Raw genomic sequence first — 14313 nt, 5'->3', positions numbered from 1 at the left:
CCGAGATCTCCGTCACACTTGCAGCAAAATCGACCTTAAATTCAAAGATTTAAAAGAAGAAGAATTCATCAACAGAGCTTTTTTTGGTTTTTTATATGATTGAAAATATGGTCAAAAAAGCTTACCTTCTAAGCATTTGATAGAATTTGTTTAAAAATTTTGACCTGCAAATTGAATGGCATCAAAATGTATTGAGTAGAACTAAAATTAAATTGCATGCAGAAAACAAATTAGTAAAGTGATACAAAAAATTAATAACATTGTTTAATAAAACCCGATTATTTAATAAATAACAAAAAGGTATGAAATATGCAAAAATATGAAAAATTTTATTGTGAATTAAATACATGTCAGAAATGATAAGTTAAATAAAGATGCAGTAGTAAAAAACATGCAATAAATAAAATTAACAAAAAAGCATGCATAAATATAAAAAAAAAAAGCATGCAATAAGTTAGAAGCAACAGATGTAATAAATGCAAAAATAATGCTAGCAAAAAAGAGTAATCAATAGCAAGTGAAGTCAACAAAAAAAGCGTGCAAATAGTGAACTGGAAAAACATGGATCAAAGAATCAAAAAAGGCATGCAATTAGTAAAGTCAACAATTAATAAAGAACATGCAGTAAATTAAAAGTAATCAAAAGTGAGTGAAAAAATACTAACAAAAAGAGATTCGAAAACTAGAACTAATCGTAAATACGAATCAGAGTAACAAAAAAAGCATGCAAGTAGTGAACTACAAAAAACATGCATTGAGTAAGTTGGAAGTAATAAAAGTGCATGTAAAAAACATTGCAACAAAAGATTTGAAAAGGATAAATAATCCAAAATATTACAAAGTATAAAACAAATGAGCTAAACAAAAAAGCATGCAATTAGTGAAATTACAAAAATAACATGTATGAATGAATCAAAAAAAGGCATGCAAGTACTGACAACGAAAAAGCATGCAAATAGCAAGTGAGGTCAGCAAAAAAACCATGCAAGTAGTGATAACGGAAAAACATGCAACTAGTAAAATCCAAAACAGTGCATGCATCTGCATTTAATAAATTACAAAAAACGCATGAGTGAACAGCAACTGGGTGGGCAAAGTTTACAAAAACATGCTGTAAGTCAGAATTAGTCCAAAACGCATGCAAAACTGGAGTTATTTCGGACGCATATACAATAATAATAGGTTAACATAAAAAATTAAAAACAAAATAAACAAAAAAAGCATGCAATTAGTAAGGTTAACAATTAATAAAAAAACATGCAATAAATTAAAAGTAACCAAAAGTGAGTGAAAAACAATATTAACAAAAAGAGATTCCTAAACTAGAACTAATCGTAAATATGAGTGGGATTAATAAAAAAAAGCATGCAAGTAATGAAATTACAAAAACAACATGCATAAACGAATCCAAAAAGGCATGCAATAAGTTAGAAGCAACAAATGTAACAAATGCGAAAGTAAGTGATGTCAACAAAAAAAAAAAAAAAAAACCATGCGGTAAGTTGGAATTAATCAAAAATACATGCAAAAAAAAGTTAATCAAAAGTGTTTCGAAAATGACAATTAGATTAAATTAATATACAATAATAATAAATGGAGTTAATAAAAAAAGCATGCAATTATTAAAGTTACAAACGAAATGACTAATTAAAAGCATGCACAATTAAATTAAATTAATAAACAATAACAATAGGTGGAGTTAATAAAAAAAAGCATGCAATTATTAAAGTTACAAATAACAAAAATCATGAAATTGTTAACAAGAAAAAGCATGCCATCGGTAAGGTTGTAAAAAAGATATGCTTAAACAATTAGCAAAGAGCATGCAGTAGTTCAAAAACAAACAAAAAGGAAAAATTTGAAAACTGCAAATAATTTCTAACAATAAGTAAGAATAATAAAAAAAAAGCATGTAATTAATAAAAAAGAACTAAAAAATGAAATCAAAAAATTGTAAACTAAAAACTAAACCAAAAGTCGAACAAAAAAAAAACATCAAAGAAAAAAATGAAGTTTATGGGATAACAAAAATAAAATTAAAAAAAAATAAAAAATTAATCAAAAAAAAAAAAAAAAAGAATTAATGAATGAAAAAAAAATGAAAATTGGAAAATTCGAGAAGTTTCAAAAATTTTTTAAAGTCCCAATATTCTAGTGATTCAAAAAAATGTTCCAAAAATTGAAAGGAATGATCATAGATTTGGAAAAAAAAATCTTTGGAAATCTATTCCAGGTTACAGAAAATTCTCTCTCAAAATTTTATGAGCTACAAATTTTACTCATAAATTATTAGCAAATATAATTCTATACCTTTTTTCAATCTTCCCCACTACAAAGATAATTACAAAACTGGGTACCAACTCGTGATCAGCTCAAAAAATGTTAAAATAAAAAACTAAGGCATTATTAAACTGATCAATAATATCATAAATTTCTTAACTCACTAAACTAGATAACATTAAATCAAAAATCTGAGCGTGAGGAGTAAGTTTTAAAAATTACTCAGTGCCTTAAACAATATGTTTAAATATGGAAATTTGCGTCTGTAACTATCTAATGGTTAAAAAAGGAAACATCTTATAACGGTAAATAAGTAAATGTAACTCAATAAAACTAAGAAATCTATTGTTAAAAACAGTTAAAAACACAAAATTAAATATATTCGAAGCTGGTACCCGATAAATATAGCATATAAGGAACATTTAAAAAGCAAAAAAATTTTCAGTAAAAAATAACGAATAAAATAATATAAAATGTTAATACAAACAATAGTTGTGAGAAAATTAAGGAACAAAAAATATGAAAGTTATTGGTAAAAATTACAAAACCATTAGAAACACTAAATTAAACACAAATTACTTGAATAAGAAACAAATAAATTGCAACAATAAACATTTAGTAAAATTTAAGAAGACAACTAGTAAAAAAATAAACAAAAAAAAAACTGAAAAAGAAAAACAACTGAATTCGAAAAGTTAACTTAACAATATTCAATTTTATGGTGATAAAAAAATTTCCTTTTTGATTACGCCACTACAAACTATAAACGGTGCACAAAAATGTAAAATGATTACAAAATCCCAATATTCTCCATATTTTGAATTCAGTTGTTTTCACATCACAATTATTCTAACAGCAAAATTTTTTTTTAATTTTTTTTGGTTTTTTATTTTTTTGTTTTTTCTTAATTTTTATTCTTTTTCCTTTTTTTTTTTTTTTTTTTTTTTTGATTTTTTTGTTTTTTCAATTTTTTTTATTTTTTTTTGATTTTTTTGATGTTTTTATTTTTTTATTTTTTTTTTTGTTTTTTAATTTTTTTTGCTTTTTATTTTTTTTTATTAATTCAATTCCACTAACCCAGCTTGCCGTATTTCGTGGAAGAGACTGGAGAGATGGGGCAGACAGCGACAGGTTGGCCGCGTGGGAAAGGCCTGTTGTTATTATTGGCCTGAAAAAAAAGTTACTGATTAATGATTAGATAAACTATTTACCTTAGGAGTATTTTGTTTTTATGACATTTGGATCTTTTTCTGTTAAATCTCAGTTCTGCAATATTACTAATTTATTACCTGGAATGAACAAATGATCCTCTTCTCTTCCCACAAGATCCAATCTGCGGCGCTTCACCTGTCTTTCGCCAATTACGGCCGCACAAGCCCTCGGGCACCAATCGAGGGCATGAATTTCCACCGCTGCCGCTTTCTGTGCGGCCGTATATCCAGGTGGCAGCAAGAGGTTGTGCCCACAACGAGCACAAAAACCTGGAATATGCATACAAAATAATTTGTTGCTTCCTAGATGAATCAAATCCAGATACATTTTTAAAAACTAAAATGAAAATTTCACTTCGAAATTCTTACCTTCTTGCTTATGCATCCTAGAAGCGTGGATGCGCCACCCTTTTAGTGTGTCGAACTGCCTACCGCAAAAACCACACACTGAAAATAGAAATGATTTAAAAAAAATATCGTTGCATAAATTATTGTTAAAACATCGATATGGAAATTTTTTTGTAATTATTTTGGTGTTTTATAAATATTATGAAGGGTAAAGTGATTTCATTCTCAAGCATGATTATACTAGGATGAGGTCAAAATATGATTATATTCATTCATAAATAACAGGATATAGTCGTTCTCGGTGTTATTAAAATAATAAATTATTACCGATTTTATTTCCTTCTTCTTGCGTCACCGTGTATGGTTCCGCCTGCGGCACTTGCAACTCCATTCGGAGTTGCTCCGGAAGATCCCCCAAATCAGCGGGATGAAATTCTTCCGGTACTGCCGCAGCCATTTCTTCCTGCGTGGCAAGAACCGGGATGCGAATCGTCCTCGTTCGTCTGAAATAGGTTTAAAGTTGATGCAAATTACTTGAAAGATGATGTTAATAATTGTTCTATTACTTTACTATACAGTTGCTTTAAAAATCAAAACTTACAGGACGAGTTCTCGAACTGATTCAACCGGTTCTACGATGCCACTCGCCTCCATTGGTGCCACCGGTGCCTCAGGTTCATTTTCTTCCTCTTCTTCATCATATGGCAGAGGCGTCCACTCTGCTTCGCATGGCCAATTCTCGGCCTCTTCACTACTTTCAGGCAGAGGAGTCCGCTCTGCTTCTTCTTCGTCAAATTCCGGCTCCTGAGGCACCGGATTCTCTTCCATTACTTCGTGGGCATTTTGCCCCACCAATCCCTCCAACCTCCGCCCTGCCTCCATCATACCTTCTATGAGCGAGCGCTCGAACTGAAAAGGCTAATTTTAACATTTCACGATTTAAATTTAAGCAATTAGAAGTTCTGCAGCTCTTACTTCATGCTGCCATCAATTCATAAAATAAACGAAAAAAAGAAAGAAGGGAAAAGAAAAACAAAATTAAAAATACCTGAAGCGTCTCGCTCACAAATCGTTGCAAAATTCGATACATTTCTGGCTCCCGTTTCAAGTACTCAAAAACTATTTTGATATCTTCCATGGAAGCCATAATTCTATAAAATTAGCAAATTTTACCAAATATCCAGCAAGTATAAAATACGTGACTTAACCATTATTTACTTTTTATGAAAAAATACCAAGTTCCAATGCATGCACAGTATAATACTAACTATGCTAATCATTAAACATCCCATACTTTCTTCTGTTATAATTCTGATATAAGAAAAAAAAATGACGAAAATGAACATCCATGATAGTATTTCCGTGCATTCTCCCGCATTCATGAAGATATATACTTTTGACTATGACTGTTTAATCCTTTTGTCTTTTGCATTGAATACCATTTGCTCATTTGCTCGTTTCTGACCTCTAATATACATCTCAATTTGACATTCTTATATTATGCATGTTCACTATCATTCTTTTACAGAAGCGATCTTCCTTTTCTGAAATGTTTCTTTTAATTGATACAAATTTCTGTTGTACTGTCATTTCCTAAAATAGTAACCAAATAAACATTACTAAATTACCACTTCTAATTTTTGATAATTCAGTAATATTTCTTCAGCAATTCCTTCATTCATATTCTATTCCACCGCATTCTAACATTTTTGTGCTATTATAGAAACCAACAAAAAGTGTTATATCAACCAGGAACAAGTAATCATGGTATTTGCTTACAAAAAATTGCTTAGAATTACTGTCTAAACTAGGTATAACTTTTCATCTTTTTAATTAGTTATTATTCTGAAAATACCAATGACTTTTAATTTTATTTCTGCAGAATTTTTTTCGATTACTTGTTTTGTAATTCAGTCGAGATTGCTACCATATATTTAGTGATAGATGTAGTGTTCGCCAGTGATGATTTCAGATTTACTGTGTGATGGTTTCCTTTTTCATTGAAAATTTTATTTTATCAATTGTTGATTTGTTTCTAATTTGTAAGCAAATCGAATGTTGATTCAAAACTTGCAAATATTTTCTTTCTTGAATATTAAATATACATTTATACTTTTAATACTCATTCCTAATTAGTTCTTGCTGCTGAATTTTACTTTTAGTTTTCAATGTTTGTATACTGCTATCAAGTTCAAATTTTTATTATTTTTTGACTTCATACGTTTCTGTTACCAAATGAAATGAGTCTCACAACAATTTGTTATCATTATTATGTTAAACTTTTCAAATATCCATTGTAATAAATCAATCGATGAAGAATTTACATTAAAGCGTGTTTTCATTTCACAATTTGTGACCTTTAGTAAGCTATTTGAAATGAATTTGCATTACTATCTCCATTAAACGCTTAGATACAATAAGTCGTCATTGGTATTTATCTAAAAGCCATTACTTTTTGTTTTTATTGTTGGAAAAAAAAAGGTTAAAATCTTTTCAACATTTATCACATCCTAACTGCAAACACAAAATTTTTCTAAAATTAAAAGTTGGGTCGATTCTTCTGTTACCCTTATAAATCGATCGATTCTTCTGTTACCCTTGTAGCAGTTTTTGTTGGTATGATAAGTGGAAGCACATTTTGAATGACTTATATGCTTATAGCAATTCGCGCACTTTATTGGTAACAAAATCTCTACACGACCAAGCATGAAAATTATTATTGTTGAGTACTTTTGATTTTGATATTCAGCAATTTACCCAGGCAAAATCAAATTTTCATTGTAATTTGAGCAGAATCCAGCCCTGAAATCGTATTTGAGCAATATGAAATTCCCAGCTCTTTCATTCAAATTATGCTTTTTGCGCAAAAACCGAATTGGCGCCCATTCATCACTATCATCTCGGGACTAAAATTTAAAAAAAATCTGGCAGAGGGAAAAATTCAAATTCTGATATTTTTATAGAAGAATGATGGAGGAAATAACAAAAGACATTTTTTTTTTTTCTTTTTTGATATGTTATAAGCTATAATATATGAAAATACTAAGATTTATTTAGCAATAAGTTGAGAGAGAACAAAAATATCTGTGATAGTATTCTCTCGCACTCATCACAATATGCAAACGTTTTGTTTTCTTTGTTACTTACTGTTCAACCCTTTTCGTCTTTACATCAATTATCATTTACTTTCTTTTCTGATCTCTAATACATCCCAATTTGACATTCATATACTATGCGTGTTAATCTATATTAAAGAAAATAAATTATGCAAATAAAATTGCCCAGAAGATCACTGTTGAACTTTAATACTCAACAAATCTTTCTGATTCATTTAAGGAATATTCGTAAAAAATGGCATTTTTCAATTTTCTAGATTCCATTTGAATTTATCATAAATTTAGAAACTTTCTGAAATGTGCCGATAATTGATAGTGAATTGATTTGATGCTTTTTGCAACATTTTTAATTCGTTTTTGTATTGTAAGAAAGCAAAAATCAAGTCTCTATTAATTTAGAACTGGCAAAGAAATCGATGATTATCGATAATTAAACTGAATTCTGATTCGGAGTCAGGTTGTTTTTAGAATATTAAACATAAACTATGTTTCATAAAATATTGAAAATGTATTAAATTTTTTTTTTTTTTTGAGATTAATATTAAATTACTTATAGAAATTGCGAGCAATAAATCGAATCCGAATTCTTGTTATTATTATTATTATTCTATATTTTTGTCATTATCATCATTATCAGCTGTCGTTATTATCATTTATTATTTTATTACGTTTGAATTTAAAGTTTGATAGTATACCAAACATGTAATATGGATTATTCAGTGATTGTTGTCCAAAACAATTCAAATGACCATCAACATTCCAATATCTATAAATTAATGTATCATATCACTCATTTAATTATGATTTTTTTTTTTTTCTAAAACATTTTGATTTTCATTTTCACGTTCTATTGATAAGAAGAATTAAAATTTGAATAAAATTCAAAATAATCCACAAAAATTATTTCATTGAAATCTTCCCTGCAATATTTAATGAAAAAACAAAGTAAATTTATTAAGTGTATTTTACATACAAGTAAATATGCATGTACATATTTCTTTTACGCGTGCTTATACGTGTACGTTTAGCATTTGTATGTATTTTTGAAAATTAAAAAATTATTATTAGTTAAATAAAAACAAAAAACAAAAAAGCATTTCGTTGGAAATTAAAAACTTACCATTTTTTTATTTTTTCCTTTTTAATCTCAGTTCTTCTAAATTTTTCTCTGTGCTAAAAGTACTTTGAAATAGATTAATAACTATTATTGTAAAGGAATTTCCATCTAAAAATCATTATGGTTTTAGAGATAATGAGAAGATATACTCAGTAAGAGAAGTGCAAAAAAACTGTAAGAAACGTCATATGACCTTTGTTGACCTTATCAGAACATTTGATAACGTAAACAGAAAAGGGTTGTGATAGATGTTACAGTGATTAAAATGTCCCTTTAAGTTCATCAAGATGATCATACCTATTGGACGAGAATCAACACAGACAAATCAGATATGAAAATTGAAATTTTAAGTTTTCCACAATAATTAATGGGCATTCTTGCACCAACGAATTACAACAATTATCAATGAAAAAAAATTTATATTGTAGCAATGATTTTGAGCCTATTCAATCTTTAAGCGATTGCAAATGCAAACTAAAACTCTATATTACTTTATTCGAGAATTTGTTTTTTTTTTCCTTTGCATAACTTTTTGCTTTGTAGAAACCGAAAAATTTTTTTGAATTCAGAATATCAGTTTAAAAGAAGATATTAAATCCTTTATCAGTTATACAGGCCAATTATCACTCTATCCATCTAAGCTTACATCAATCGAGTAATTTTATCTATTTTAGGAAGTATCATTTCTTCGCTTCTCAACATTAACGGAAAGGGGGAAAGAGAGAGAGAGAGAGAGAGAGAGAGAGAGGTTGACAATAGACCAGCAAAGATATTCCATTAAAGAAAAAAGTATGAAACAATTATCAACTCTTCTGTATGAATTAAAATTATCGACCACCATCTGTCATCATTATGTGTGACTCCTTGAATAATTCAGACTAATATTACTGTTCTCGAACAAATATAGATCATCCAAATATAAAGGTATTGACAGGTTATATTACTTAGAATTTAACTTTGTTAGATATGTTAAAGGTCATATCTTTAAAATGAAAGATTATGATCATTTCTCTACGATTTTACTTTTTATGGTAAGCTCTTTACTATCACAGAAAAAAAAAAAAAAAGATATAAGAATTCTCTCTAAAACAATTCAACTATTGCAGTGGTCCATTTTAGCTTCAAATCGAGAAACATGGTGACAAAACTATTCACGTAAGAACGTAAGATAGGTCACGTAAAGGAAAGATAACGTATCAAAAATGATGTTTAACCTTTCATTATATGTTATGATAATAGAATAGAATTTACTTACCATTTCATATTGGTCTTTTTTAGTTAGTAATGTATTTACAACAAACTGAGGTAGATCCCTTTACAAATTTTAGTTCGCATTCAATGAATAACAAATGTTTTTCTTTTTTTTTTTTTTTTCATCTCTTAAATAGTTTCATTTATTGTTGAATGATTGAATTAATTGTCAGTTGTTGTGGAAAATGATGAAAACTGAGAATTGAAAGATAAAAATTGAGAAATGTATTGAGAAAAGTGCTGTTGTAGAATAGCTAAGTGAAGTTAGAGAATATATAAATGAATTTTAAGAGGCACTGCTTAAAAAGTTAAATTTTTTAGAGAGAGAAATTGAAGCTGTAAAATGTAGCAATTAGTGTGATGAGAATATTTGTATGCATTTTAAAATTTAAAATACCAAAATTTAAATTAACAAAATTTTTAAAATGATTTAAGTCATTTTCAATAATTGTAACGAACAACAGCAATCATATGCTGTGCGTATGTGTGCATGTTCATGTGCGTGTGCGTGTATCTGTGTATGTGTCTGTGTTGTATGTGTATGTATGTGTGTGTCTGTTTATATATAAACATTTTACCCAACCCATCCAACAATATGGGGATGTTTACCAAAATATCATTGATTTCTATACTCTGCCCACAATTCTTTGATCGATTGGTGCCTTAACAATCTATCTTCTTCTATACTAATTATCCAGAAGCTCTTTCCTAGCTTTCTCTCATGTGTGTGTGTATGTGTGTGTATGTGATGTATGCGTGTATGTGTATGTCACATTTTGTCATTTGTCGTAGTAGTAACAACGCACGTATTCATTCATATTCTTAGTCCTTATAATAAACATTTGACATTATCGAATTACTGTTTCCCTTACTTATTACTATTACCATCATTATTATTATTATCATAGGTATTATTCATATTATTATCAGTGTCATCGCCACTACTATTATCATTATCACCATTATTATTATTATTATTGTTATTGTTATTATTTATTATTATTATTATTATTATTATTATTATTATTATTATTATTATTATTATTATTATTATTATTATTATTATTATTATTATTATTATTTATTATTATCATTGCCATAATTATTATTTTTTATTATGATTATGATTATTGTTGTTATTAGCTATTATTATTACTATTATTATTTATTATTGTTATTCATTATTATTATTGTTGTTATTGTTATTATTATTTTTTATTATTGGCAACAATAATGATGATAATAGTGAACTGTTGAAACCTAATTAGTGAATATTATTACTATTATTACTAGTAGTAGTAGTGGTAGTAGTAGAAAGAGTAGTTTACGCTAATTAGTGAATATTCTTATTATTATTGTTATCATTATTATCACCATAATTATTCTTATTTATTATTATGTGTATGTCACATTTAGTCATTTGTCGTAGTAGTAAGTAGTAACAACTGAACTTTACACGACAATAATGGCTTTTCGGTCCTTTTTTTTAAAAAAAAAAATTAACTTTTATTTTAGGCGTGAAAAAACGCGAAACGCTTATTTCAGTGTTTTAATTCTTATATCTGATTATAACAAATGATCAAAACATTGTTCATGTATCGCTATGACGATAGTATACATGGTGAGCAGCTAATTATCATAAAATATTTGTTATAAAATGTATGAAAATTTAAGTTATGATTTAAAATTATTAATTTAAATCTCAAATTGCGTTTTTTTTTTCGTTTATTTTTCATTGCAATATGATTATTAATTTTAAAATTTAATGATAATCATTTGATTAATTATTATTGTACAGAATGAATCAGTAATCATTTCATATTTTTGGAAAAATATTTCAAGTGTTTTCTTTTTTGCACAAATTTCATTTCCACTTCATTTACATTTACGTTTTAAAAAATTTAATTGTTTTTTTTTTTCAACAGGTATTCCAACTTATGGATATGGTATAAAACATACTAGCATGAATTCAATTTGGACATCAGAAGATACGAAACGTGCCATTTTATTTTCATTAGTACCAGGTGCATTATCATTATATGCTAATGTGTCATTTAGGAAGGAAGAAAATTTGTCCGGTGGTTGGTCATTTGTAAGTTTTTTTATTTTTCATTTATTATTATAAAATATTATTGTAAAGAAAATAAAAAAATAAAAAAAAAAAAAAAAAAGAAAAAGAAAATTGATGAAATAATTATGCTTATTCCAATAAATAAATAATACATCATATATTCTTATAAAGAGAGAAACCATATGACAATGATATGAAAAGGAAATAAAAATTTTTTCTTTCGATAATTTTTCCTAATTTTAATTTCACATTTTTATTTTTCTTCATTATTATTTCCTTCTTAATTCTATTATTTAATATAATAAATTAAATAAAACAAATAATTTTTTTTTCTTTTTATAAGTAAAAGAAAAAAAAATGGAAATAGTAAACGTATCTAACAATTTTATATTTTTATAGGCAATAAATAAGCCAAATTGGGCACCGGAAAATCCAGCAATTTACGGATTTATTGATGGTGTGACAATTGCGCCTCTTGGTTTGGCATCATATATGGCATATAAATATGGTGGAGGTTTGTTTTTTTTTTTTCCTCCTTTACTCATTCACAAATAAAGATTTACCTTAAAAAAAAAGTTTGTTGAATAATTTTTTCTTCATACTAATATGAATAATTGCAAAATAAATTATTCATTACTGATGGCTTTAAAGTAACATTTTTTCGAACTATTAAACTTCAAATAGAATTAGATCAACAAATATAGATCAAGATATTTCTTTTAATCACAACAATTACACATGCACATACATATATGCATACACAATATATAATTAAAAAAACAAAGTTAAAATTTCTTGGCATTAAAAAAAAAAGTGAAAATTTTCTTATTTCTATTACAAAATCAGATTGTTAATTGGGCAACCTAGAAACAAGTAAGTAAATAAATTCATATATGTATATTGAAAAAAAGGATAGTAAAAAAAAATGAAAAAAAAAATTGAAATATGAAATATAAAATGAAATTCAGAATTTTTTATTCTTCGTTACTTTTTTTTTTTTTAATTTTAAAGGTTTGGCACATAATGACACAAAACTTGCTTTGACATTATATGGTGGCAGTATGATTTGTGCATTTCTTACAATGCCATTGGTGAAAAAAAAGAGTTCTCATAGTGTAAGTGTTAATTTTTAAAATATTTATTCAACATTTTTTTTTTTTTTTTTACTATTCATTAAATTGTTTTATCAAATATTTCTTTTCATTTTTCATTTCTAATTTCAATTAATATTTATAAATAAACATGAAATTATGTGATATAAATTATATATATATATATATTGCTAGAAAAATATAATTCCACCATTTTTTTTTTTTTTTTAAACTTGTAATTTTTTATTTGTTGTTTATGATACAGTATGATCTTTGCTCTTTTTTCTTCATTTTTTGAATGTTTTTTTTTTCTTTTTTTTTATGTTGTGTATTTAATTGAATGTTGTATATTTAATTTTAAGTATATTTTCAATTTTCAATTTAAATTTATTTTCATACTTTCAGTTATTTCGTAACACGCTCATAATGCATTTGACTGCAGCTGGAGCAGCGATTGCATTTCTAAAGGTATATTTTGTTATAAAAATAAATAAAATTGAATAGGAAAATAATTGTTTTTTAATTCAGTATACCAGTTAAATTATATGTTTTTTGAATTTTTAAATTAATATATCAATTAAATTATCAATTAAACATACATGATTTGTATAATTGTCAGATATTAGAATGTTTAAATTAATTAAAAGTTATATAGGATTAAAAAAATAAATTAAAAAAAAAGGTTAGGAGTTAAAGCTACAGTTTTAATGCTATATCCATTTAATAAAATTTATTTAATATTTCCATAAATTATTTATTTAATTTAGTATTTATAGTAATTAATTTTAGTTTTTTTATTAAAGTCGATTTTTTTTTTTTTTTTTTAAAAAAAAAAAAAACGAAAAATTATATATTTTTACAAAAAAAAATTTGCTTAATTTTTTTTTTTTTCAAAAAAAAAATTTAAATTTTTCAATAAAAATTTTTTCCTTTTTTAAATTGTTTAAAAATTTTTAAAAAATATTTCTTTCCAGATTGACTACAAAGCTGGTTTATTGCTAGTACCATACGTTTTGTGGACAGGTTTCTATACGTACTTGACGTACGCTATGAATAAAACGAACAAATCTGAAACAAAAGAACGTTAAACTTACTGAACTTAACAATTTCTTAATTTCTTCTTTTTCTACCTCCTTTTCAATTTCTTTTTCCCTCTCTCTCTCTCTCTCTCTCCCCCTCTCTCTCCTTTTCTTTGCAAATGCTTTTTATTATATTGTTTATAATTACTTATTCGATGTAACAATTTTGCTTTTTTTTTCATTAAAAAAAAGGATTTTTTTTTTCAAAGTGTATTTTAAATAATTAATATTCCATTTCATTTCATTTTCTGAAAGTTTTTTTTTCTTCAAAATTTTTTTTTAAAATAAAATTTAAAATTTCTTAAAAAAATATCATTGCAGCATCTATTATATACATGCATGTATATTCATAATTAGTTTTGTATATTTCATTTTTTGGAATTGTATATTTTATATTTTGGAATCATTTATTGATTTAACAATTTATTTTATTCGTTGTAAAATGAATTGATTTATTTTCTTTTTAATTTTTTTATCAATTCATTTAATGTTGAGTGTCTTTGCTTAACAATTTTTTTTTTTAAATAAAATTTCATTATTACTTCAAAAGGAAAATCGAAACGAATTTTAACGCCAAATTTCAATTTTTTCAAAAAAAAAAAAATTGGTGAAAAGTGATATTTTCTTTTTTTTTTTGAATTCAATTTGCTTTTTTCTGTAATTTTTATTTTATTTTATTTTTTATTCACATTATTTCTTTTTCTATCCATTTTATTTTCATGTTGTAATTATTTTTGTAGATTTTTTTT

General features: G+C 26.0%; 2 protein-coding genes across 2 annotated transcripts; one reads left to right on the top strand and one right to left on the bottom strand.

Moving 5' to 3' along the window:
• Positions 1 to 3440: 3440 nt before the first annotated feature.
• On the bottom strand, positions 3441 to 4986 carry Bm17691 (Uncharacterized protein; the record flags this gene model as incomplete). Its single annotated transcript, XM_043081100.1, has 6 exons — positions 3441 to 3448; positions 3570 to 3761; positions 3861 to 3938; positions 4167 to 4342; positions 4441 to 4748; positions 4888 to 4986. 6 exons carry the CDS (start codon positions 4984 to 4986, stop codon positions 3441 to 3443), a joined length of 861 nt encoding a protein of 286 aa, XP_042937034.1.
• A 5912-nt stretch (positions 4987 to 10898) lies between these two features.
• On the top strand, positions 10899 to 13573 carry Bm9837 (Uncharacterized protein; the record flags this gene model as incomplete). The annotated part of the gene is made up of 6 exons (XM_043081099.1): positions 10899 to 10944; positions 11249 to 11415; positions 11794 to 11908; positions 12406 to 12509; positions 12891 to 12953; positions 13460 to 13573. The coding sequence occupies 6 exons, from the start codon at positions 10899 to 10901 to the stop codon at positions 13571 to 13573; spliced, it is 609 nt and encodes a 202-aa protein (XP_042937033.1).
• Between the last annotated feature and the right edge of the window lie 740 nt (positions 13574 to 14313).

The sequence above is a fragment of the Brugia malayi genome (genome assembly GCF_000002995.4).
Source record: "Brugia malayi strain FR3 genome assembly, contig: Bm_v4_Chr3_scaffold_001, whole genome shotgun sequence".
Lineage (NCBI taxonomy): Eukaryota > Metazoa > Nematoda > Chromadorea > Rhabditida > Onchocercidae > Brugia > Brugia malayi.
Note: the sequence above shows the minus strand (reverse complement) of the source record. Positions and strands in the feature narration are given on the sequence as shown.